This window comes from Lagopus leucura, unplaced genomic scaffold, assembly GCF_019238085.1.
Source record: "Lagopus leucura isolate 7727_CA_CO unplaced genomic scaffold, USGS_WTPT01 178-1_obj-0_obj, whole genome shotgun sequence".
Taxonomy (NCBI): domain Eukaryota; kingdom Metazoa; phylum Chordata; class Aves; order Galliformes; family Phasianidae; genus Lagopus; species Lagopus leucura.
This window is the reverse complement of record NW_024967414.1, coordinates 37075-64209: the sequence shown is the minus strand read 5'-3', so window position 1 is coordinate 64209 and position 27135 is coordinate 37075. Positions and strand designations below refer to the sequence as shown.

The 27135-nt window shown below is 47.1% G+C and overlaps 1 protein-coding gene across 1 annotated transcript in view; it reads right to left on the bottom strand.

Moving 5' to 3' along the window:
• Positions 1–16247: 16247 nt before the first annotated feature.
• The window catches only part of MAP6 (microtubule associated protein 6), a 36381-nt gene continuing 25493 nt past the window's right edge, over positions 16248–27135 (bottom strand). Inside the window, exon 4 of the mRNA XM_042893813.1 lies at positions 16248–16409. Within this exon, the coding sequence (XP_042749747.1) occupies positions 16340–16409 (70 nt within the window). The 3' untranslated portion in view covers positions 16248–16339. The remainder of the gene's footprint in view (positions 16410–27135) is intronic.

The window sequence follows — 27135 nt, the reverse complement described above, 5'->3', positions numbered from 1 at the left end:
GCTCCTTTACAACCCAGGCCATTCTGTGATTCATTCTATAATGCTATGAGAAATGCACAGGAGCCAGTGCGTGGCTGTACAACATGTGGTTCCACACTGTTCCTTAGGGCTCACTCTAAGCACCACTTGAGTGTCCTGGTGAAGGTTTATTCCTAGCAATTCCAAATGTCTTCCTACAGCTGGTTCATGGAGGAGGCATGTAAGATAGGCAGGGACTCTGGGATGACCTTGCCCCATGCACTTGCTCTGAGCACAAAGGCCTTTGGGCATACATGTGGTTTTGTCCTTGGACCCTGCCACCTTCTGAGCCTTGTAATTTCACCCCAACATATCCCTCATCCCACAGATGTCATGCTGAATGGAACAGGTTGTCCAGAGATGTGTGGGATACCCCATACCTGCAGACACCCAAGCTTAGGAGATGGGACTCTGAGCACTGATGGAGCTGTGGGTGTCCCTGTTCATTGCAGGCAGTGGGACCAGATGGCCTTTCAGGTCTCCTTCCAGCTCAGTATCATAGAATCACAGAATGGCCTGTGTTGCAAAGGAGCACAATGCTCATCCAGCTCCAACCCTCTGCTATGTGCAGGTCGCCAACCAGCAACCCAGGCTGCCCAGAGCCACATCCAGCCTGGAGTGAGTGGCACTGGCCAACTCTCTGCATAGTGAAGATGGGCAGGTGCACACAGCACATGGTGTGACTCTTGGTGATGGAGCTGGAGTCCCCGCTTAGCTGGACAATCTTCCTTGTACCCTGATTTTCTTTCTGGTTGCTCATCAAGATTCCCTTTGCAGCTTTTCTGCAAAGCTGATGCTGTGCCCCAGATTGCAGGCCTGCAGCTTACAGTGGAGTTTTCTTGTTGCTTCTTTCTCAATCCCCTCCCCACAGTGTGAGGATAGATTTAATGGAATAAAGCTATCCATCCCACTCTCTTGCTGACCATGGTGCTCCTCTCAGGGTAGCTCCTCATGCACTGGGAGCTGGAATAGATGATCTTTAAGGATTCCTTCCAACCCAAACGATTGTATGGAACTGTGATGCTCTGAGAGCTGGAGTTTGGCCTCAGCATCTTCCCTCCCCATCCCATTAGCTTCCTGAGGAAGCTAATTACATTACTTTGAGAGGCACACTCTGCAGGTTGGACTGCTCACCCCAGAGAAGTGAAGGCTGATGTTTTCCGAACCTCACTCTGTGCTGAGTAACACATGACAGTGATGGATCTGCTGGTGGCGAGGTGAAAGGGCTGACTCTGACATTACCTGGGCAGCAGGAGAAAGCTTATTTCTGGGGTCATGAATAAGGTCCCTTTGCTGCAGGTCCAAGCCAGCCCCAAGGAAACTGCATTTCAGAGATGCAGTCTTACTGCCTGCACACATTGCTCTGGAAATGACCTTTATAAAGATTAATTGGTACGAGAAAACAAACAGAGAAACCAGGAAGGGAGGTAATTATCCAGCATGCACAGTAAATTAAACCTCCAGGTTTGGGTTACTTTCAGAAAGGGCCTGGACTAAAGGCATAAACCAGAATGAATGGATGTGGAAATCATGAGAGTTTTCAGGAAAAGGAGTGGAGAAATACATTTCCAAGGGCTGGAAACAGGAATCAGAGGTGCTCAAACAAAGCGCCTTGCAGAAGTCAGTGGGGGAAAGAGGATAACCAGAAAAGCAAGTCCATGGGAACGTGAGCTCCTGACAAGCTGGCTTCCATCCCTCTTTACAGAAAGGTTGGATTATCTGTGTTGAACTCATCAAAGAGCAGCATTCTAAGGAAGATACAATCTAGCAGAGAGCTGGTTGCTGAAAGCGTCCAAATTCAATGGCTACAGAGCCCCTCCTGATCCCTGAGAGCTGTGCCTCAGAGACACGAGGAAGGATTAATGAGTCCTCCAACATTAATAGATACAGGAACAGCCTGAGGCAAGCCCTGCGTGAATGGATGAGCTCAGATATGGAAAGGTTGTGTGATCTCCTCATGGCTGCAGGGAAATCTCTGCAAGGCCCTCAGTAATGCTCTGCAGTAAGACCGAATTTCTGCCACCAGATTCATTCCTCTGCTGCTCCTCATTTCTGTGCCTTCCTTGGGGCTGAATTTGACCCAAGTCTTGGTTGTGAGCTTTGGGTGCTCCCCACCCACATTGATGCCCATGATACGAATGAAGGAAAGAGTGCACCTTGTGCCCTCAAGCAAAGGTACCTCCTAGCAGACTTCTCTCCCATATCCAAAGTGCCCAAATGGTGTGAGGCAAGGCATGTGGCTCTGCTCTGGGGTAGGAAGTTATGACATTGGAAATCTCCTTTATGAGGCAGCATTTTTATTAGATGGGTCCCGTTCAGAGCTCAGTGGGAACAGGAGATGGATGGGAGGGAGGAATGATTATTTGGTGTTAATGAACCCAGAGCAAACCCCACCACACACTTCTGCAGCTCCTTGGTGTCCTTAAGCTTCCCGCCTCCCAGTCTGCATAAATCTTCCTTCCCTCTCCCAGTACTGGGCTCTGAAAATGAGGGAAGCTCAGCTGTAACCAAACAGCATGGTCCATGGAAGGAGGAAGGAATGGGGCTGGCACCTGGTGACACTGGGGACTGTGCAGGTAAACGGTCTCATTTAGAGGGAGGTAGGTTAGGGGTCACATGGATGGGAGGGATGAAGGGGTAGGAGGGTTGTACAGGTGTAGATGTGGACACATCACATCCACAGAATGGCTTGCATTGGAAGGGAGCTCAAGGATCACGAAGCTCCAACCCCCCACCAATGCAGGGCCACCAACCTCCCCATTTCACAGCAGCCCAGGCTGCCCAGGGCCCCATCCAACCTGGCCTCCAACACCTGCAGGGATGGACGGGGCATCACAGCCTCTCTGGGCAGCTGTTCCAGCAGCTCCCAGCTGTCAGTAATAACCAAGAGCCATTAAGTGCAGGCAGCTCTGTGTGCAGACATCCATGTTTTGAGCACACAGTAGGTTTGCAAGCACCAAAAACTCATGCAAATTGGGGCCAGCGAGACAAACACATTCATTTGTGAAGTCAAGCTCAAGATTTGTCTGGAAGGGATGAATGATGGATGACTCTACAGGAGGATAATAAATCTAATAAATGAATAGAGAAGTGATCTAATACCTCCCTTTTCATTTTGTAAGTACTGTGATCTTAGAGGATATTTAGTGGCTGTGAATAATAAACAACAGCTCTCCACATGGAAAAAACAAACAAACAAACATGCAAAATAGAAATGCACCCATTGAAATTCTTCATTGAGGAAAAAAGAGAGAAAATCAGCTCACTCTGTATTTTTCCTGTGTGAGCAAAGGGACAGGGTTTAGTGGCCATGGTGGTGATGGAATGGTGGTTTTACTTGATGCTCTTAGTGGTCTTTTCCAACCTTAATGATTCCACCATTCTGTAACAGCCACATTTAACTAAGCAGGGACTTTTACCATGACCACGTGGGCCAGATGAAACTTCTTATCTTTGGGTCAGATTCTCAGCTGCATCTGCAGCTCTTTGACGTGGTGCAGAAGGGAGAAGGCTGCACTGTGGGCTGTGCCGTCCCCCAGAACAGCCCCGAAGGACTCATTCAGCAGCCAGATGGGAGATGCAGGAGAGGGAAGAGTTAACAGCCAGACACTTTCAGCAGTAAGTCATCTGCCTGCTGTGCATCAGCAAAACCTCATCTCCATTCATCACAGCTCAGGAAGCAAAGAGCTTTCGTCTGGCTGGCTCTGCCAACAGCCAAGGGCTGAGCAGCTTGTTCTGCTCCACAGACGAGCTGGGCTGTCTCTCGTGCTCTTTCCATGCTTAAATTTTGATTGAGAATTGCACAGGGCCATCTTCCTCTCACAGAGGTATTATTTGAAGACCTTGTTTCCTTAAGCAAGGCTGGATGGCAATGGCTAAGCTCCATGAAAGGCTCACAGCAATGCTGGGGTATGAGACCTCCCAGCACCTCTAGCCTGACCTGAACCAAGGATGCTTTGGCTCCAACATCCCATCATCCACTCCATCATTGTGGAGACAGGAGTTTGGCTCCTTTATCCTTATGGCTCCCTTCCAACTTGGGATATTGTATCACTCTACAATCCTCATCAAGTAATTACTTACTCTCCATATCTCCATAACATCTCTTCCGATGGCCAACAAGCTCCAAAGCCAATTCAGACAAAAATCTACCTACAAGTACGTGAGCAAGGGCTGGTTTTCCTTATTCCCACTCTGTTTAGACAAGACCGCATATCACTTCGGGAGTTTTTTGTCAATATTAGTGGTCAGAGAATCATTTCCTCCTGATGCTGATGCATTTGAATCACATTAAGCACCGAGTGACACTTTTTTTGGCCCAAGAGTCTATTTACAGGAAAACAAATGCAATTCTAAGGATTATTCAGAGCCGGATCAAAGACTGCAGGAGATCATTTCAGCCGAGCAGGAGTTGTGGTCTCCGGTTGGTTGGCTTTTTAGAAAGGAGTAAACATTTTGTTTTGACACTTTCAAAGTGAACCAAACTGCGCAGAAAAAGAAATAAGAATTCGTTATGGCATCTCCCAGTCACATTTTGTTAAGCACAGATTCCAACAGGGAGAATTATTTCTGCCTTCTTCACATCTCTGCGCATAAACCCTGGCCAGAATCGAACATAAGGTACGCAGGAAAAGTTGCTGTGGTGTTCAGAATAAGAATTAGTAATTTGGCTTTTGGGGGCAGTCCAGGTCTATTAAAGAAATAGCAGCAATTTTCCTTACTTTTGGCCTGACTGTGCATCAGAATCATCGATAACAAGAACTCACCTATTTCTGCTGCCACAAAGCTTTTTAGCATCCTGCTGTGCAGAGAATGAGAGCACAGTGGGAGATCCCAGAGGAGAAGAGGGGCAGATGTAAGCAGGTTTGTTTGCATAGGGTTATCCAAAGAAACGATGCAATGCCATTGCAGGACCACTCTTGACCACCTTTGAAAGGTCGTGGTGACTGGGAAGGCTCCTGAGGTCTGGAAGAAAGAAAACATCACTCCTTTTTTCAATAAGAGCAAGGAGGGGGAACTGCAGGTTGGCTGGAACTGGCTGCATACATCGTGATGGAGTAAACTGTAAATATTTGAAAGGATGTGAAGGATAGGAAAAAGATATTGAGTAATTAACATGGATTTACAAAGGGGAAATCATATCTGAACAGCCTTATGGTCTCCTCTGATGAGATGACTGGCTTGAATGAGCAGAGAACAGTGGATATTGGTTATCTCCACTTCAACAAGGCTTTCAGTGCTGTCTCCCATAGTATCCAACATTACAGGCAAACTGCTGAAGTGCAGCAGACCTGATGACTGGACGGTGAGTTGGCCTGAAAATGTACTGAATGGTACCTGGAGTGCTGTATCAGTGACAAAAAGCCCAGCTGAAGGCCACTGACATTGGAACCATTGCTATTCAAACACTCTGTCAGTACTCTGGATGATGGGTAGATTGCATTCAGCAAACTTGAATCATGTGGCAGAACCATGGAACTCCAGTCATACAACCATAAAATCATGGAGACATAGAACCACAGGGAGGGAATTCTCCTCTGCTCATCACTGGTGAATCACGTGTAGGGTGCTGGGTCCAATCCAGGGCACTTAAGGACAAAAAAGGACATGGAGATACAGGAGTGAGTCAGCAAAGACCACAAACACAGGCTGGAGCATCTCTCCTATAAGGAGCAGCTGAGATTTCTTATGCTGGAGAGTGGAAGACTGAGAGAAGAGCCTTATCAAGGAGCAAAATAAATACCTGATAGGGCAGAAGTGAAGACAGAGCCAGGTTCTTCTCAGTAGAGATCATCACAGAACAAGCAGCAATGGACACCAACTGAAATGCCTAAATGCCATTTAAACATAAGGAAAAGCTCTTTTCCTGTGCATCAAATACTGGGACAGGCTCTCCAGAGAGGCTGTGGATTCTCCATCCTCAGGGATATTTGAAGACAAAGAGCTCACCAACCTCCTCCAGTTGACTGCTTTGAGCAGGGAGCTTGGACAAGGCGGTCTGGTGTACCTGCCTACCTCAGTGATTCCCTGGTTGTGTCATTCTATGAAAACTGACCCATTTCGAATCCAGTGCTAACGCCTTTGGCCTCACATGCTGAACAACGAATGGTTCTCTTGGTTTTCAGGCATCTCAGAGCAATGCATGCAATTGCCTACGATTTGTAAGCCGTATGGACAAATGTGGGTTCCTGTAAGAGTATACTTGGAACTCCCAGGGCTGTGCTTTCATATGGCCCAGGTTTCGGCAGCAATATTGTCTTAAGTGCTTCCTTTATTACCCTCTCAGCTAAGAAAACTGTGGAGGTCATCCATTTGTTAAGGCTGACATGGACTGAACTGTGAACCAGCAGAATCAAGGGACAGGAACAACACTACCATCAAAATCTTTGTGTTGTCGGACCAGGTCTCAAAATTAATATTTTTACAATTAGATTCCAGTTTGATTCCTCCTTTGGGAACCTGTGTATCTTCAGGAGTGGGTCCAGGATACACCTGTGGAGGGGAAAGGGGAAAGCAAGGCAGCAGGGCTGTTTGTCAGCAGCTGGGCTGGGTGTTGGTGTCAATGGAAAATTGCTGCAGCTGCATCCCATTTTTATAGAGGGGATGGAAGGGGGGGGAGATGGGTAATTTTAAATGAGATCTTCCCACAGATTTGAGGCATCCTGATGCTGTGGTTTTCTCAGGAATAACAGAATAATTGTCAGTCTTAAGCACTGACAAATCTTCATAACAACATCTCATAACAGAGAGGGAAAAAAAGGGATTGTCTCTGCTGCGTTCATATCACTACTGAAGAAATAGATTACATATTTTGTCTGGGACCAGGTATGCAATGAATGGCATAGTGATGGCGTTTCTGGCTTCGTATTTATGGCAGTTGTGCTTCTTCTGAATTAGAAAAAAAAAGGAGTACATTAATTGGGAGAAAAAGAACTGCAAGAATACATCTGATTCTGGGAAGGAAGTGGGGAATGCAGAGAAACCAGAGGAAGGAAACATTTTCTGCATTTTTGGCTTGATTCAAGGCTAGAAGTGCTGGAAGCGCCCCAGGTGGGCTCAGGCTGTGCCAACGCTTCCAGAAATCAGCTGCCATCCTCCGGGGCTGAGACTAGAGAAGATTTGGGAAAAGAAGCCAAAATGTTATCAAGGGAGACATCTGACATTTTAACAGAAAACGTCAAAGGAAATATCTGGTTTCCTAACTGAGACAATGTCAGAGGGGAAAACACAGAGCACCTAATCTGGCAAACAGAAGGATATCTTGCCCCATCCCTATCCCTCATGTCCTGGCAAGGACTCCTTTGGAGGTGTGCTATTCCTTGGCATCAATTCTGATGCCACCCTGTTTCTGTGTCTTCCCCACCCCTTCTCCTTTTATTTTACTGCCAACCTTACCCCCATCTCTGCTTATAACCTAAACCACAGAGAAGAAAGTGTCAAGAAGACCACACAAGGTGGTATTTCTTAACGACTGGATAGTAATAGGACAAGGGGGAATGGTTTTAAAGTGAGACAGGGGAGGTTTGGGTTGGATGTGAGGAGGAAGTTTTTGAGCCAGAGGGTGGTGAGGCAGTGGCACAGGTTGCCCAAGGAGGCTGTGGATGCCCCATCCCTGCAGGCATTGGAGGCCAGGCTGGATGTGGCTCTGGGCAGCCTGGGCTGCTGGTTGGCCATTCTATGATCCTGTGACTCTTCTGGCTGAGATCATAATTATAACAGTCTCAGATTTCCAAATGCAAATGTCATCTGTGGCATAAGCGCGTAAGATATTGCCCAAGGCAAAGGTGCATTTCCAGGCATAATTTTTACAGAGCTCTTTGAAAGTGCTGGAGACAGTACCAGCTGGTACCCCTTCATCCTGTTTGTTTTCCATGATTAAATGTGGCAGAATGGCTTTTCCAAAGAGCTCAACATCCCTTCAGCTGCCCGTTGTTCCAGAAGTGCGCGTGTCCCCATTCAGTCCTCAGAGCTGTCATAAAATCATCACTGCTGGAAAAGACCTCCATGATCCCCAAGTCCAACCCCAGCCCACCCCACCATGCCCACTGACCGCATCCCTCAGTGCCACATCCCCGTGGTTCTGGAGCACCTCCAGGGATGGTGACCTCCCCGATCCCAGGGCAGCTGTGCCACTGCATCTCTACTATTTGGAGAAGAAATTCTCCCAAATACGCAACCTGACCCTCCCCTGGCACAACGTGAGGCCATCACCTCCCATCCTATCACTGTTACCCAGGAGCAGAGGCTGACCCCCCCTCACCACAACCTCCTCCCAAGAGCTGTAGAGCCATGAAGTCTGCCCTGAGCTCCTCTGCCCCACGCATGGCTTAGGTGGCCATCAGCTCTTCTGAAAATGAAGTCCTGTCTGCACAAATGCATTCTTGGCTTGCTTCACATCAGACTAGAATGAAATCCAAACTACACCCGGTTGGGTGATCATTGTAGATTATAGAGTTGTACGTCACAGCTCATATAATTTTAAGCACACTTACAACATCCTTCTGATTTCAAGCCATTTGCCTTTTTTATTCCTTGGCTTAGCAATGAATTGTCAAATTTCTCTCCTTCCTCTGCACGGAATCATATTATAGAATGATAGAATGGTTTGGGTTGGAAGGGACCTTTAAGATCATCCAGTTCCAACCCCCTGCCACAGGCAAAGCTGCCCCCCACCAGATCAGGCTGCCCAGAGCCCATCCAACATGGCCTTGAACACCTCCAGGAATGGGCACCAATGCCAGAGAAACAGGTTAGGTGAGATGATCTAGGAGGAAAAATTCCATGGTTGATTTTTAGGACCTTTTCAGGCAGAGCTAATAAGATACTAAAAACGTTTTGTTTTGAAACTCAGAGAACTGCCTGTCAAAACCTTCTCTGTTCAGCATCCCCAATTATAAACATAAGAAACAATGGCAAAAAAAAAAAAAAAAAGGATGGTGGGCACCTTCTCTTAAAGCGAAGAAGTATGGAAAATGAACAAGAGAAACTGAAAGCTGCCTAGAAGAATACGTAGCGACTGGGGAAAGGAGAGCAAAGAGGTGCTGCAGTGGGGATGGAGGAATCCTTGCAGCGAGTTAGAGCCATCAATAAACAAAGACAATAAAATCCTTACAAAGAACGTGTTGCATGCTGTATTTTCCCCACGTGGCAGTCATAAACATCTTGGTGTCATCAACAACAAAAGGTGTAAGTCAATCACGTAAGGAAACGCTTCAACCAGTAGCTACCAACTGGATGACCTCTGAAATCAGTGATGGCCTTTGGGTCTTTTGAGCAGAGATTCAGGGAGCCTGCTACAAGCCTCGGCACTGTTTTGCGTTTCCCCCAACGATCTGAAAATAAATATCAAATCACTGCTGACATAAGTGGCAGACAGCACGACGGCAGCCAGCAGAAAGAGTATGATGAGTCACACGGAGCAATCTGGATGGCTTGGGGCTGCGCAGCCAGAATGCGTCTTAATAAGGCCAAAAGCCAAGTCAGAAGCTGGGAAATTGCAGGAGGTCATGGAATCATAGAATGGCCCGGGTTGGAAGGGACCTCAAGGATCATGAAGCTCCAACACCTCTGCTGCAAGCAGGGCTGCCAACCTCCACATTTAATACCAGACCAGGTCATGGCCTGAAAGCCAGAAATGATCTCTTAGGAAGGACTGCAGTAGGTTTTTGGGTCACCAAGGGCAGGCAACCCATGTGACTGTCTGGGTAAGAAGAGATAGTGCTATCTTTTGAAAGGGGAAAGCATTTTCTCCACCAAGAGGAGCTCCTCGATATTCAGTGGGACTATTCATCATCAGACCTAACAGAGCAAAGAGTTTTTTAAGCATCACAGAAAAGATCTTCACAAGGCATGTGGTAAATAACTTCTCCGACTCCTGGTGCATCAGATAAAGATGAGACACCTACCAGGACGGGATGAATTAACACTGTTAATTCTCTGCTCAGGGCATCATTGGGAAGAGCTGAAAAGCCTTGCCCACATCTTGCCCAGAGAGGAACCATCTGCACAAGTGTGGCTGTGGTGAGGGTTGCAGGAAGCTTCCCACTCCTGCAGACCCACTAACCTATTTTTACTTGTGCACGACTGGAAAGCCAAGCTCTGAGTGCTCTCACCCACGTCGCATTTCTTCCATATGCAGTCATTTCAGGACCCGTTCAGTCATTTCACTAAGCAAAGCAAAGCCTTCTCTTGCCAGATGCAGCTCATACTACAGAGTGGGTGGCATGGAGAAGTGTTGCTGCTGCTAGCCCAGGCGGGTGGGCTGGGGAAGTAAACTGGGGTTCATTCAGCTCTGAGGAAGAAACAAAGATCAGCTTTTTTAAACTCTGTGTTTAATGGTTGGCCTGGGACTCAACTGTCACACGCAGGCCTGTGAGCTGGGTGGTGGCACCCATTTGCAGACATGCATGGTCAGTGCAGATCCCAGCTGGGCATAAGGACTGAGGGTCTTCTGGATGACCAGCACAACGAGTCTGGATGTTTGGAAGGAGGTTCCCTTAGTGGGAGCAAATTCTAGCACTGAGGGTTGGCACTGCTGTTGTGTTGGATACCAGGAAACATTTCTTCTCCAAGAGATTGGTGATGCAGTGGCACAGCTGCACAGGGAGCGTTGGGGTCACCATCCCTGGGGGTGTTCAGAACCGTGGGGATGTGGCACTGAGGGACGTGGGCAGTGGGCATGGTGGGGTGGGCTGGGGTTGGGCTTGGGGATCTTAATCATCTTTCCAGTCTCTGGAGATGTTCAAGACCTGCCTGGATGCCGACCTGTGCGACCTGCTGTAGGGAACCTGCTTTGGCAGGGGGGTTGAACTCGATGATCTCTGGAGGTCCCTTCCAACACCCACAATTCTGTGATTCTGTGATATCAGCTTAAGTGATGGAGCAGTGCAACCTTGATGTACCATTAGGGATAATGCATTTCTATACTGAATTAAACTGGTCATCTTCCCAGTGTACAACGGCCAATTCCATCTGGATCAGAGGAGAGGTAGCAGAGACCTCATAGCCAATGACACTATGGACTGATGGAATGTCTGGAATGTCTTTTAGACATACATATAGAACATAGATATATGTTCAGCCTTTCTTCATTTTATGTTCTCCTAGGGCCAGGCTCAATCTGATCATAAGAGTGCACCTCCATTTTTTTTAAATTCCCTGCACTTCTAAGCCAGCACATTTGCAGCAGGAACCTGATCAGAAGGCAACAGAGCCATGGGTCATGGTGGAGACAGAAAGAAAGCAGTGTATTTTGGTGTGTTTAACCCTCAGAATCAGCAGAGATGAAAGACATGTCTTCACGGAGAGCAATATTAATGAGTTGTAGAAGACCAGAACTTCATATCTGTAAGGGAGATATCAGCTTAACCATAAAGGTACTGGCAAGTAAATAGTGGCCAGACCCAGCAATAAGCAACCTGTTATGAAGTCATGATCAATGGATGCCCAAGGTTGGGGCGTCTGTGCCAATGCAGGGCTGTGACAACCCCATTTTTCCAGCTTAATGCATCAGTGGATGCTTTGTGTGGGGCAAACTTTCCCAATGTGACAAATGCATAAGGAGATTTTTCTCAAGCGATGATTCTTGCTTTGCTGAAATGATCTCTACAGAAGAAAGCTGGGGAGACTCCCAGCTTTGTGTAATGCGAAGTGACTCCAACATTTGGAGCAGGCAACTTGGGAGGCCCAGATGCTGTAGGTGGGCAGGATTCTCCTGATTTCTGGTATAAGCAAGGGGAGTTTCTTCATCTTTTCAATCCAAAATCCACCTACTTGCACTGGATATAAGGGAATTCACGTGCAAAGGAACAAGAGGTTAATTGTTCTTTCGTTTCCCACACTGGAAATCTAGCATCACATTTGTCTTTCATTTTTCAGCAAAGGACGTGTCAGAAATCCAGCACTGAACAACTGGATTACTTACACTGAAGAGATGGTATTGCCCTTCTTGTCTACACAGCTCCCTTAGTGACACATATCTGTCATTTCAGAGAAAACTGGGTGAAAACTTCCAAAATTTCCCATTATGAGAGGAAGCAGCTTTCCATCCTCCAACCCAGTACTTTTGAACTCAGTCTTTAAAAACAAAAGCCTGTCCTAATTCAAGTTAGAGCATATATTTTCATGTCCATACAGATATTTGAGGAGCACTCTAACGCTTTGAGCCCAAAGTTTGCTTGGGAAAAGGGACAGGCAGACATGGGCAGCATGGCAGTATGGGGAGCACCAAGGTTTTCCCGTATCTCCTTGTGATGCTTTGAAGCACAGCTTCAGGTTAACCTTTTCCTCACACTTTTCACTAGAGCATCCAACCTTTTCCATTATGCCATGCAAATGGAGACGAATGAAAATGTCACTGAAGTAATTATGAATAATACACATGAATAATAACAAACAGAAGCAGCAAATCCATTAGTCACCCCTTCCTGAGCTGCTTACAGGAGGGAGGACAGCTGTGCATTCCTGGAGACAGCACTTACAGAAGCATCTATTGAGACAAGATGTCTTAGCATCATAGAATCACAGAATGGCTTGGGTTGGAAGGGACCTTGAGGGAGCTACAAGACTTCCACGTGAAATCCACTTCCCTCTTCTAACAAAGATATCTCCTGCCAACTTTGTCTCACAGTTATCTGCAGTCCAACAACATCAATTCATGATACAGTGGTGGTGATAAGAACCCAGCTATAGCATCTTGTCAGCTAATTCAGCTTCCTCCTTCCCTTGAAACTCGTGGCTTATCTTGCACCAAAACACCACTGGGGACAATGCCTTCCAGCCCATCCCCATTCCATTACCCCAACACAGAAAAGCCATTTCAGGATGGTGATTTCATTATGCATCATTGATAGGAGATAAATTATTAAAGCAGATTCATGAAAAATGAAAGACATTTTACACAGAGAAGGAGTCCTGACAGTAACCTAGATCTGTCACTAAAACTGATTGCCACCACACAGGAAAACCTGCCTCTCACTGGAGCAGAGAGGGGCAAGTGATGAAAGATGCATGAGGACGGAAGAAGAAAGTGACTGAAGTGACAAAGCAGAGATAAACACATCAAGGCAATGGAAACAAAAGGGAGAAGACAATGGAGGAAAGGGAGAGTGAATGGAGGTTAAATAATTCAGGTCAGGATTTTTGAAGAAACAAGGGAGGATGTCACCTATCAATCACTGGAAAATATAACAAGAAAAAACACCATTCACAGCATTAGAGAGAGCCGTGGGGTTTAGCCATTCATCCAGACCTTCGTTGGTGTAAACCAGCAGCGAGCAGATATTCTCTGGATATCTGCCCCCTCTTGAGGAAGTGGCCCGTAAGTCAGATGGGTAAATCCAACAGATGCAACTCCGCAGTAGTTTTGGCATCTGCAACACTAACAAGCACTAACTAACTAACAGCACTAACATTTGTGGTCCTCAAACCCTAATAAAAATCCCCCCTGACAGCTCTCCTCTCCCGTCACCTCATTAACCCTTCAGACTAGGAGTTTTGCATCATTAATTTGTGTTAATGCCCTCGGTGCCTCTCATGACTTTTATGCAGCTCCTCGGCCACAGGGATGCTTTTCCCTGGAAAGCAGTGCAAGGCCTCCAAGCTGTGCATCCAGAGTTCCTGCAAAGAGTGAAATCAAGTCTGAAAAATGCTCGTGACCATTTTCCTCTTCTTCTTCTCTTGGGGTTTGTCGTTCATGGCCCAGTTTTATTTCCCAGCCCCTGGGGCAGAACAAAGAGCTTTGCCTCCTGCCTCTATCTCCCTCTGCTGCAGTTCATTTCTGATCTGGAAATATTCCCTTCCTTCCCTTGCTCTAATTTCTGGTCTCCTGTGCTGCTCCTATTTTAGCCTCGGCTTTGCTCATTTGAAGGATTCCCTCCCCTCCATCAGCCTCACACTGCTGACACAAAGCACAGCCACGGCTGTACAGATGTACCAAGCACACTAAGGATGAAAGCAACCCTGCAGAACTCAGCTGCACTGAGTTTGTCTTGCTGGTGGGAGCATAATTCCCATTAATGGCATCTATTACACTAACACCTCAGGGTAAGTGAAAGATGGGCAGAGCAGTGAGAAGCCCCACATGAGGGAAACTCCTGGCTCAAATGCTTCAAAATCTAAAGAGAAAAGCACGGTGAGAAATGAAGTACAGCGCCCTGGGTGGGCAGTATGATGGTTGGTAATGAGAGTGGGAGAGAGCTGAGTGGAGGGAACTGTGTAGGGGAAGTAAAGCGAGGTAGAAGGAGAAGTGAAGGAAGCAAGAATTTACGGCAGCAGTTGTCACCAGGAGGAGGAGGAGGAGGGAAGTATTGGAACAGAAGAACAGAACATATCAGGGCACAGAAACTGTTAGCATTTCTTAACAAACTGACTATTCCTGCTTGTGGCAAAATCATTGGATCCCAGAATGGCTTGGGTTTGGAAAGGACCTCAAAGATCATCCAGCTCCAACCCCCCTGCTGCAAGCAGGGCTCCTTTAAAGGCCATCCAGCCCAAGTCCCCTGCAATGAACAGGGACACCACAGCTAGATCAGGTTGCCCAGGAAATATCAGTTCCCACCATTGAGGTCTGCTTTACTATATTTAGGTAAGATTCTCAGCTGATTTTCCCTTTGAACATCTGATCCACAGACAAGGATTGGCTCCAAGGCATCAGGAAGCAACAGCCCACATGGCCACAGTCCCAGTGCCCTGGGATACCTGCAGCTCTGGGCATCTGGAGCAAAACTTCCTGCAGGCCTCCGACGTCTGGCGCTGACATTTTGGATGGAGCTCCTCTCTAATAATTGTGTGATCATGGTAATTAGACAGAAAAGAAAATTAATAACTTAATCATGTGTAACAAGGACCCTTCAGCTAGTAAGCGAGGCGCACACTCAGCGCTATTATTCACAGGCATGTAATCTATTTTCCTTTGTGCTGAATATTTCATCAGTTACTATTCACATCTTCTCAGAGGTGCTTTGCAATGGTTCAGTGATTGGATTTGCTCTGATTTCTTCCTGGCTTGTACAAATCATGTCACAAGAAATATTCCTCTGTGTATAATTCCTTTTAACAAGAAAAGAGGAATCTTTCCAACCTTGCTGTTGCCAAGAAGAACTCACACTACAGATCTCTGGAGCTCGAGGTGTGTTTAGGTCACTACTTTGCCTCCCAGGTCCTTTGGGTAGATCCCACCATTTTGGCACCTTTGGGATTTTGGACATCACAGAGCAGCAGTACAGAATGAACAACAAACAGCAAAAGTAGCCAAGGGTCTCTGCAGCTGAAGGAGACTGGATCTACTACAGGTTGGAACTCCTTTTAAAGTTGGTCCAGCCATGGCTGGAATTACTCTTGATTTACTCTTCACAACACAGGAGTTTGAATGCAAGGAGCATGTGGGAAGAGGAAGTGTATCAGGCCCAGAGACTTGTGATTACACTTTGAACTGCTTGAATGACTTCTCCAAGCCCAAGGCAGTTTCTTTCTAAACAGGACCCAGCAAACCAGCCTCTGGTTTTGGTGCTGCCACGTTCTATGGATGATGCCCATCTCTCCCCACCTCTGATGCCTTGAGGTATAGCCTTGAGTAAGTTCAAGAGGGAAAAGCAGCCTTCTGCTAAAAGTTAGGGCTTGTGGAAAGTTAAATCCCTGCTCCAAGCGTGACAACACCCTGGTCTAAACCTAGAAGTGTTCATTAAAGTCTGGATGCTTCATGTTGTTGGCCACTTATAAGGGACAGGCTGTAGGTCAGGGCTGCACCTCTCATTATGTGCTGCATATATCATATGGACACACACAGCCTCACCCAGAAAAGAAGATGGAGATATCATAGAGTCACACAACATTATGATTGGAAAAGACCCTTAAGATCATCAAGCCCAACCATTAATTAACCCATCACCACCATGCCCCCTAAACCATGTCCCTACAGAGCTTTCAGCCTCTCAAGGATTTTGACAAGGCCTGCTGATCCTACCAGCTACACTTCCAGGATGATGTCTGAAATCCAGAATGATTCTCCCATGAGTTATGGACATGAATCTGAGTTCCCTGCTGTCCGTATTAACCAGAAAATAATGAAACCAGTGCTATTCCACAGCTATGAATAAAGGGAGCATCGGACCCATTTTCTTTTTCTGACTTTACTGAGTATAAATCAAGGCACAGTCATGCTAACTGCATTATACAGATCCTGGTAATTTCTCGGTATTTGAGAGACAAGAGAAATTATCATTCAACTCTGCTCATCAGGTTTATTGTATGCCAACCAGACGATACACATTTCATGCAGACTATACGTTTGCTCCAACCGCCACTCGGAAGAAACTGCTCAACTTCATGTGCATTGCTCCTGCACTAAGGTACTTGGTTCTTGGTCTGTAGCACCAGTGATTTTTTCAGGGGTCCTGTAAGCAGAGAAAGATCATCATTGCAAAGCTGTATGAGCAGCTGGTTCATGCCCCACAGCAAAATGCCATCCCCGAGATGGAATTTAACCCGTGACTATTGACTCTACAGATCGCTCCCCATGCAGCCCTGCATGTTTGGTATGTTCTCAAGACGGTTGGTGAGCCTGGCCCTGGTCCCTGTAAGGAGATGCTTCAAAACCCACACACAGATGCCCGTTACAATGAGAGGGCTGGAGCTTCTAATTCACTTAGAACCAGGACCAGGCTCACTCGTCAGCTATGAAAAATGCTTGCCAATTGATTATAACCTGCATCAAAAGAGCACCTCGCTGTAAAATTGTCTCACAAAGAAGCAGTTTGTTTCACTCTAGGTGGGTAGTGAAAACACTACAGAGCAGGGGAGCAAGGCTCTTGTGCTGCTCAGGAAGTACCCAGTGCCTGTTACAACAGCAGGTAAAAAAGAAAGCAGAAAAAAATGTGTCCTAAACCCCACCTGAGAGCATCCCTCCTCCACAGTGCCCCAAACGACCACCAGGAGGTGGTCGTGACACCAAGGTGTGGGATCTCTGTTGGGATTAGCTGAGTCCCTGGGATGAAACAGGAGGGATGCCTCAGTGGAAGCACCAAGTTCAGTTATGCTACATATGCCATGGGTAAACTACAGCAAGTAAACATGAGGTGGAGCAAGAGAAAAGACGGCTCTGGAGTTGGGGCAGATGCTGTCAGAAATTTTGGATGGGTGCTGAAGGGAAGGATGGGTCTTGTTGGAGAGAGAGTGGAGGTGGTGCAGAGGGAGGGACAGAAGGAAAAGACTGTGGGAAAGAGGGAAATCTGTGTTTGTTAGAAAAGAGGATCTTCAGGGCTGAGGAGAGATGGGATGGATGGGAAGGGATCTGTGAGGTTGCAGAAACCAAATGGAGAAGCGGAAGAAACATGTTCAGCTGTAAGATGGTTGCTTGGCATGGTGGTTGTGTTAAGGGATTATGGAGTTAACCTCAGTTCCCCATCCTCACCTTGGGTTTGTGTAGGGAGCAACCCCAACCCTGAGCTTAAAGGGATGAAGGAGAGGATGACACCAGGGCCAAGAGAACAGTGATCATCTCCTTGGCCAACAAGACCAGCAACCCAGATGTGAGACCAACGTGCCTGTGTGAGCTCATGGGGCTGCACAGCATGGAGAGATCCTGCAGAGCAGCTCTCACTCCAATACTCACCCTCATCCTGCCCCTCGTGCTTACACTGCAGAGACTTCTGTAGCCAGATGCTGTTGGCAGAGGCCAGCATTGCCTTTTCCCAGTGTGACCAGTGGGCACTGTTTGGAGACAGCTTGTGTAGGACTGTTGTTACCAAGTCTTTCCAGCCTACAGGTTCCCATAACTGGGAATCAGGTAAGCCCAGCACCCTAAAGGAAAGGATTAGGGAAAAATTCAGGGCAGCTCTTTGGAAAGCTGTCCAAAGCCTGCATATCCTCTCCAGCAGTCAACACGTCCAAAGGTATGGGCAGACCCAAAGCTGCCAGCAGCTGTTCCAGGTTCCCAGGAACAAAGCAGGTATCCACGTCTAGTCAGTGATGGTCAATGATGATGGTCTAGTCAGTGATGACAGCCCAGTGAGGCCAGAGCTCAGGTCTTCTTGTGCCCGTGCTCATGTGATGCTCCAGGCTGCAGCAGCTCAGTGCCAGATTAATCCCAACTCTTGCCTTTGCTTAGTGTTCAACCCTGCCCAACATATCTGAGAATTCCCCCTTCTCAGAAGCAGCCAGGAAAGCTGGTGCACGCTGTGCATGTCTGCAGGGTGGTTACTGCTCCATTGTCATCTCTTGGCCTATTTCCAATGACTTTGTGCATTCTTCAGCCACGTAAGTGGAAGAGAAGGAGACTGTGCCCCATCCCCAGCCCCCACCTTCTTCTTTGTTTGCACTGAATGCACATAATCGTATGATTGCAAAGTTCATTCAGAACCTGCTTTAAACTGGAAGGAATATAGCAGGGGGAGGAAATTACATTAATTTCCCTGGGAACTGGCACTCAAAGACAACACAGCACTGCACAGCCTCTCACCAGGAGGAGAGAATCCAGCCCTGGATACCAATATTAGGAAGAGCGCAGTGGGACGATGCAAATCGGTGGGTTGAAAAGAAACTTGATAATGAAATACAATAAATCTTAGCACACAGGCAGCAACATTTGCAATTGATCTTTGGCTCAGCCAAGTGAGGGAACAGTCTGAAGACCCTTACACCAATGAGGGCCGTCAGTGGCAAGTGGAGGACCTGCTCCCTAGATTTTAGACTTTGCATTTTGGTAACCTCATATCAAAACAGGGCTGGAGATGATGTTAATCCACATCTGCAAAATTATTTTAACTCAAAGCATTTCAACTATTTGGTAGCTGTAATCAGCCCATACAGAATCACAGAATCATTAAAATAGGAAATGAGTAGGAAGATCATGTAATCCAACAGAGCTCAGCTCCAGGCACATGAAAAATCAGAAGTTGCTTTCAAGAGCAAGTAGAAGAGATCATCTACTGGTGGCTCACAAACAGCAGCACAGCTCCAGGCACATATGTTGAAGTCTGATGTGGAAGGGATATTTTTTGCAAAGAATTAAGAGAAATCTGTCTCCTCTTTCCCAGATAACTGACCTTCTAGTTAGGGCCTTTGTCCAGTAGAACAGCATTCGTGGTGCCTGGAAGATAAGAATTCATCAGCTCCTTGACAAACGTCTTGACAATGAGGTCAGAGAACGTGGAAAATTGCTTCTTCTGAATGCTTTACTGCATCTTGTTCAACAAAGTTTGCTTTCTGTGATAACAGAGACAGAAATAAGTCTTCCTTGTCTTGGGAAACAGCCATAGCATTGTACTCAATAATGGTCTCAGCTACATTCCTTGGAAAGGGCCACAGCTCCAGGTAGTGGGAGATGAAGCTCTAAGTTAAAGCAAGCAAATGAACAATTTCAGATGGATCCAGATCTAACCTAGAAGATTGTTCCAGAACTTGGTTCACTTCTGTAGTCACAAGTAGAAGCCTGGAGGCAGGGGAGGCACCATGAAAGTACAGAAGTAGTGTGCAGACATGGAAGAGCACAAGTGACCTTTTTTCCTTCTGTGCCTGTTCTGTATCTACACCAAAATCCCCAGGGCTTGGGGAAGTCAAGCCCAACCCAGCTGCAGGGCTCACTTATCCTCGACAAAATCTCCAGGCTTCAATTGTGCTCCTGCTGTACTCACAGGCTGAAGAGACCATGGATCCAACCCTAGTCTGGGACGGAAGGAGCTGATGTTCAGGGCATCTTCTGGTCCTCAAGAAGCCTCCTGCGCATCCATCTCTGAAACATCTCCTGCTTCTCAGCCAGCTTCTCTTTCTTCCCCTGAGAGCGATATCTGCTTAGCTTTCCACTTCTGCTCACTGTTTTCTGTATTGTGCTGAGAAACATTTCCTTTCACACCAGCTTCTCCTGAGCTACAGAAAAAAAATATTCTTCTTCTGCTACCAAGCTACAAGACTTCTCCCTTGTTTTCCTAGGTTGCATTTGTTGTGTCACCTGCCAGCCCAGGACATCTCTGCACAGCACTGGAGAAAAGTCAAACTCTTCTCAGATGCACCAAAACTGCAAAAGACAGGAAGTCATGGTGCCCTGAACACGATGGGCTCCCAAATAGACAGCAAAACTTGTCACTGAGGCTGTAAAATAATAATTTTTTAAAAAAAGGTACCACAGCACAACAAGATGAGCAGAGCCATCCCAAAAGACTACAGGTACAGAGCTGCGGTAGCGAGACCAACTGCTGAACTGGCCACAAGGACAGACAAAATGCACTGCAGACACAGCCACTGAAGCCACACCAAGAAATGAGAAAGGGCAGTCGGTCGGTGAGGTATTGTTTATTCCAAGCAGAGCACGTTACTGCACAGTACAGCAAAGAAAAAGGCTTACAGAGCAAGAGAGACGAGATCAAGCATGAGACAACAATAACTTGGGGACGATGGAAGGAGAAGGTTCCTGGTGAAGCTGGGTATTTAGAAAGCCCTGGAGGAGATAGGATCTGGAAATGGGAGAAAGAAAAGGGTTGGGGAAGCTGTTGTGGGACAGACAGTGAAAAGATGAAGGAAAAATAGAATCATGGAATCATTAAGGTTGGAAAAGACCTCTAAGGTCATCGGTTGCAGTCATTAATCCAGCACTGCCATCCACCACCAAACCCTGACCCCAAGCACCACATCTACACATCTTTTAAACACCTCCAAGGGTAGAGACTCCACCACTTCCCTGGGCAGCCCGTTCCAGAGCTTCAAAGAAGCACTGGATTGGACACCCACTGCCCCAAAGCACTAACCCATTAAAGGTGCCTGCTGGTTGTGTCACAGCTGACAAATCTTTTGGAGTACAAGGTGGCCACAGCCAAATTGGTTCTCAGTTGGGTACAAAATCCTGAACCAGGCTCAGAGCAGGTCAGACCCACAACCAGGGACTGCTTTCAGGATAGATTATCTTGTCCACTGGGTACTGGCACCATCAAGTGCTCCTGGGAGCTGCTTGGTTAACTGGGGCAGACCTGATTGCCGCTGTATGATGAGCTCCTCTCTACTGTGTCCTATGGAAGATGCTCCCCACCCTTGGCTGGGACCCAGACCTCAGAGATAAGAAGGGCATGTAGGTCTCTGACTCCCAAAGGAATATGGGAAGAAATACGGGTTCTTCAGAGGGGCTGGGGATTGCAGCATGGCTCAGGTTACGGGAGGGAAGGAGGTGGGCTGATGACAATAAGAGAAGTTTGGAAATGTTCCCCCTTCTCCATCTCTCACTCAATAAACGACATTGAGGGAACGGTTATGATGCCTCTGCGCTCTCACACGCCCCTGAGGTCTGTCACTGCTCCTCATCCATCATTTTTTTGGCAGCTGGTCCACGCCGTTGGTTTCTGTGGAGCAGACATCCTGCAGGGAGAACTGGCGTTTTAATGAGCATGAAGATGCCTTCCATCCATTAACAGGCTTTCTTTGTATCCTTGGGCTCACATCTCCACACGACAGCCCTGATTAGGGAACTGTTTCCAGGGTATCCTGCAACAGAAAATAACACTGGTCACAAGCAATCTCCCCATTCCACAGAAAATGTCCAGCCTTGAAGTGCTTAGAGCTGTGTGGCCCTCACAGCCAGCAGCTGAGCTTGGGAGCAGACCCAGTCACATTAGTGGAATCACTTCCCACCCAGAAGGCTCATGTGAATAAGAGCAAATGGAAGTAGGCTGTTAAAACTCCGAGGGGATCAAACTTACCAAGAGAGCTGAAGTCGGTGTCTGCACATCACAGTATTTTGCAACAATGCAAGAGATCTTAGAGACGTTCTTAGAGCTGAACATGGTGACATCTTCATAGTCATACCAGGGAATTCCTTTCTTTACTTCTCCTCTTCATTTCGTGTTGATGTGCTGTTGGGATTGGTGATTATTCCCTGGATGCCCAGAGGTACCAACTGCGGCAGACACATCTTCCTAAAAGGTCCCTGCAGTGGCACAGCTCTAAATAAACCCGAAATCCAAAGGATACAAGAGGCTGTTTTGGTGTAAGGGCTGACACGTCAGCAGATGAAACTCTCTCTACTCATCCTTTGACCTCAGCCAAATTTTTAGTAACTCATTTCCAGCACTTTCTAGTGATGCCACTCTTCTAACAGCCTTTAGAAATTGGTGGGCAGTGCCAGTCATTAATGACCTGGCAAAGATTAATGAGTTAGACGGCAGCAGTGGATGCAGACAGGGATGACTGAAGAACAGGTCTCCAGGCCCGTCATCAACCCTATCAGTCCTCGTCTCCTAGCAAAGCATCCTGCCCTCCAGGTGCAGGCTCTGTGATGATGAGCAAGCTCAGCGAGCAACAGGGCAGCGAGGGCACATTTTACAGTACTGATTGTGGGTGGCTGGCAGGGACCAGGTGGATCACATATCCACACTCTACCTTTGCATCTTGGTGGAAACATGTTTTGGCATTTACAGACAAGCCCCATCAATGACCAGTCTTTAACAGTGAATGTTTTCTCCAATTCCAGCTATGGAGGGGTGAAACGATGAATCCCAGGACCTACAGCTCGACTGAAACACTCCAGAACTCATGTAGGTATGCATGATAGATGAGCAGATGAAGCTGGTGGAGAAGGGAGAGGGAAGGCATGTTGATACAGCACGACATCAGAAAACAGCATGTAGTCATATGGGTAGAATAAAGTCAGAAAGTGACTTGTAAACCAGAGAGAGATGGAAAATAGCACCCAGAAACAGAAATGCAGTAGAGAGTTGGTGCTCCATGGAAGACAGAAGTGTAATGCTGGAGGAGAGATTTCAAGAGACAGCCCCAAAGCAGACAATTATTCCCAGGTGAGCAGGGATGTTACTTGAATATCCACTGAAAGAGAAAATATGGCTAAAAATAAGAACTGCAGGTAGGAGCTTAAGGGTAAAGAAAAAAAACAGATGAAACTAAGAGCAGACTTCACCATCTGAAACCAAGCTGCACCCTCAGCCCTCTTTTCCTCTTAATCAACACTTTCTCATATAGTCAGCATTGCCATTTGTACATCAATCGGCGCTCTGCATTTCCACAGATGCTGCCAAGTGCCTGGCCATATGCTGAAAGGGCTCAACCCAAGCATTTCCCATCTCCTTTCAGCAAGGACTCACAGCCCTCCGACTTCTTGTGGGTCCTTCAGGCGGTCTGGGGCACAAGCAAAAGTTGCAGGCAGTCGGGAAAAGGCAAGTCATTAAAACCCACGGGGCCACAGCATCTCCCCTCCCTCCAGCTCTTGGTGTTTCCTGCTCCCTGATGCAATGCAACGCGGACACAAGCCTGCATGCGTGGCACTCACCAAATAAACCCTCTGCTCGACACGCCATGGGTACAGAGAAAATGAAAGCAAACTACCTGCTCCGTCCACACGACTTCACTGTCCATCTTCACCTTTGCAAACGCTTAGCTCTCGGGTCAGCCTAGGCTGAGGGTAGCAGCCCTCTAAAGGGAGCCAGGCCGCAACAGCTCAGTTGTCCCTACGGCAGGCATGGAAGTGGCAGCTCTAGCAACACAAATCTGATTATGATTGGAAGGGTATTCCACTTAACTGTGCTTCTTATCGAGAAAACAAGATCAAGGAGGTGGTATTCGTCTTTAGCATTTATTTATCATTGGAAAAAAAACCCTTTGAGCAAGCAAAGATCACAAGCACGTCACAATCAATTGGCTATACATTAATTTGTGTGTGTGTGTGTGTGTGTGTGAGTGTGTGTGTCATTCTCATACGAACAGCAAGAATGAAAAAGCACCACGAAGAGGAGTGCTTCACACGTTACAAGAGACAACCCGTGATATGCAACCAAACCCAGGCCACAAAATATTAATTAGACACTTCCTATCTGCCTCCAAGAGGCAAGAGTTTGTGGAATTCATGGGAGCCATGTTTTCACAGCAGACGCGTTGCAAATGAAGAAGCAGGTGATCGGTGTGCAAAGCAGTCAGAAAACAGGAGCTCGGTAAGCAATTAGCACCATTTTGCAGAAAGGAGTAACAGTACAATACAGTGAAAATGAGAAAGCAAGCAACCGACAGCATAGGAACTTTCACAGGGTAGAAAGCACGACATACTTGGTTTTTTTTTTTCTTTTTACAAGGAAAGCAAAACATATTACAAGTTAGCGGTGAAACAGAATCAGCATCGTGGTAGCTGCAAACACAGAACAGCAGAGCACTTTCCCAGTGGGATTGACAAGCTCAGAGTCCCAAGTGAACTTGAAACGGCAGAGATTTGGTCTCTCTTCTGATAAACCTGAGCGGGTCGGATGGGTGTAAAGTCAGTGGAAGGTTGAGCAGTGTGGGATTTCAGCCTGAGGCCCGACTGCTGCTGTTCCTGGCATCAAACGTACTAAAACTGTGTGCTCAGATGTATGCTGAAGACCTGGTGCGGATGGAGCAAAGGCCAGAATTTATAGCTCTATTTTGTGGCTATTGGAGATGGAGGCCCTGAGAGTTTCTCATTTTAATTCTGCAAAAATGGAAACCTTCCTAGGGTCATTCATCCCACCCAAAGAGGTGCCCAAAGCAGATCAATGGCTCTTGGAAGGTGTCTCCAGTGAAGGAGCTTTGGCTGGCTAACCCTTCACATCTAGCTTTGTAGATGGATGCCACCCAAACCATCATGCATTAAGGAAATGCGAGGCCATTTTCTGACCGCTCTCTGTGCGTTTTTAATGCAAACACCACGATGGATGCTGCTCATGGCAAGGAAGCAATCCTGAAGACCTGGAGTAGTCGATCCAGACTGTGGATTTGCTTGGTGTAGATGGTCTGAGCGTGGCTCTTACTGACATCTTTTGGGCCAAATTTGGTTCCCGTCGAATCAAGGGATAAATTACCACTGAATTCAAATCGGAGTGGTGGTAACTGCACTATCTCTTCAAATGTGAAACTTAGGGCCAAAAAATAATTCCAAGAATGGTTTTGCATGGTCTTTTCTTATGGCGTGGCGGGCTGTTGATAACTGTCTACATGCCTTCCTGACATTTTCTGCCTGCTGTGACACGTCATCTTCACAGCTGTTGCTATATCCTGAGACAAGAATGGACTTTACTGTAGAGTGTGAAGATAGCTGGAGCATCTAAATGCCAAGAAATCACACAGAGTCCTGGAAGCTCAGGCTCCTCTGGCCAGCTGTCCCTCGTGTGCTGGGGTGGGAAGAGCTGGGGACAGCACTCCCCTCTGCAAGCTCGATGCAAGCCTTTTGCTGAGCTGCTCCGCAGGCAGAGCTGAGCTTTGCACTCCAGCAGTGCTGCGGGGGATTCTGAGCACTCAGAAAAGCAATGGCCACTATGGACAGGTCAGCGTCTCCATGGAGCATGCACATCAAAAATGCATTACATTCGCAAAGATTTCCACAGTTTTACTTCCTGGAGGATTTCCCTGGTTTCCTCCTAAATATCGGAGGCTTAAATATATATATTTCTATATATGAATATATATTTTCCACATACACAACCTGACTAGCTCATAGCACACAGTTCTAACACAGCTAAGCTTGGAAATACACCACTGAATTCAGAACACTACACTTACTTATACTCAAAGCTTTAGGCTGTTAGCGCAAGGCAAACAGGACACATCACACAATACACTGAACTTGGCATTTATTCATTACTAAGGCCAGCAAATGTCACTATCTGTATATCACAGAGCTTATCTCCTCTTCCGAAACTTTCTTCAGCCTCATAGCCCATCACTCATACATGTTTCCAAAAGATCCAATTCTAACGGGGTGAGATTCCAAAGCTGAGATTCTTCACCCTCTCAGCCCACCTCTTTTCCTATTAGATAGTTTCACGTCTCTAAAATATCCTAGCAGCAAGACTTTCCTCACTCCAACATCTCTACAGCAACACAATTCTGAAATTCCTCTTCTATCGCCCCCCTGTCCCACCTCCCATCTCTCTTTGTTCTTCCCAATTGTCTGCTCTCTGAAAGTTTCTGCGTCTTAGGATGGAAACAGAGAACTGCAAAAATAAGGAAGGACCCTTTATCTTGACTTGCACCCTCTCTGTGCAGTTGCTACGGGAGAGTTTCACAGCTCAGTTTGATCAGATCACAGCTAATCCTGATATATTTAAGACCAGATTCCAAGAGTTACGCAGCAAATTTGGATTGGGGCCATACCTCACCCGGCTCCCACTGGCTCTATGACCCAAATTCTGGAGTGTGCTATGCCAGTCTGGCCCACCAGCATGTGGAAATCTGCCCGATCTCCTCAACATGTGAGTGCTGGCCTACTTCGTACTCACTAACAAAAGGTCCCACTCTGCTTGTAGCTCCCAGAGTAGTCTTGCTGGGAACAGTAAATAGCACTGAAAACCTGAGATCCTGCTTGAAGGCACTCTGAGGATCCCAGCAACTGGCTTATGGTCCTGGTAGGGTGCTTACAAGCCAGCATGAGCTTCAACAGCCAGAGTCCAAATAACAGAGTCTGTTGGCTCCAGCCAACCTAGGAGAGTCATTCCTTTCTACCCCTTGGAAAGTCACATTTGCAAACGAAACCTTGTTCTGGAATCTAGCTCTGTCTACTGGCACTGCAGGAGTAAAGAAAACAGACCAAGATTCAACTCAAACCAGAGACAATAAAAAAGATGCACATCCTAAGGGAAACAATTGGGAAGAACTGCCTGCAGATAACCTGGTCTGAGCAGCCACGCACTCGGGACGTCCCCAAGTGACCTCAACGCCTTCCCTCACTCCTATCTTGTATCGAGGCCTTCAAGTGGTTCTGATGAGCAAAGTTGCCCTGATGCAACAACATCTATCACAGCTACGCCAGGGGATGATTTGGCCCTTTATGTGCAATGGGATCTCCTTCCCCATTGCTGGAGCAAAACTCCAACTGGTGTCACCAGGAGAAGTGGCTCTTGGCCACACCACCACCTCTAATGGACTGATGGCAAACCACAGCACTGCGTATGAACTTTGGTCCTCTCCACGTTCGAAGGCCTGCTGACACCAGTGGGAGATGACCAAGCCTAATCCCAAAAAGGGCTTCATGGGATGAAAGCACAGCCCCCTGGCAGCACACTGAAGGACCAAGGACAGGACAGGCTGTTGGACACAATGGCTGACCCATCACCTCCATCTCCTGCAATCCTCACGCATTCCCACATCCTTCCTGCGCTCATCCTCACTCTGTGCAGAGCCGTG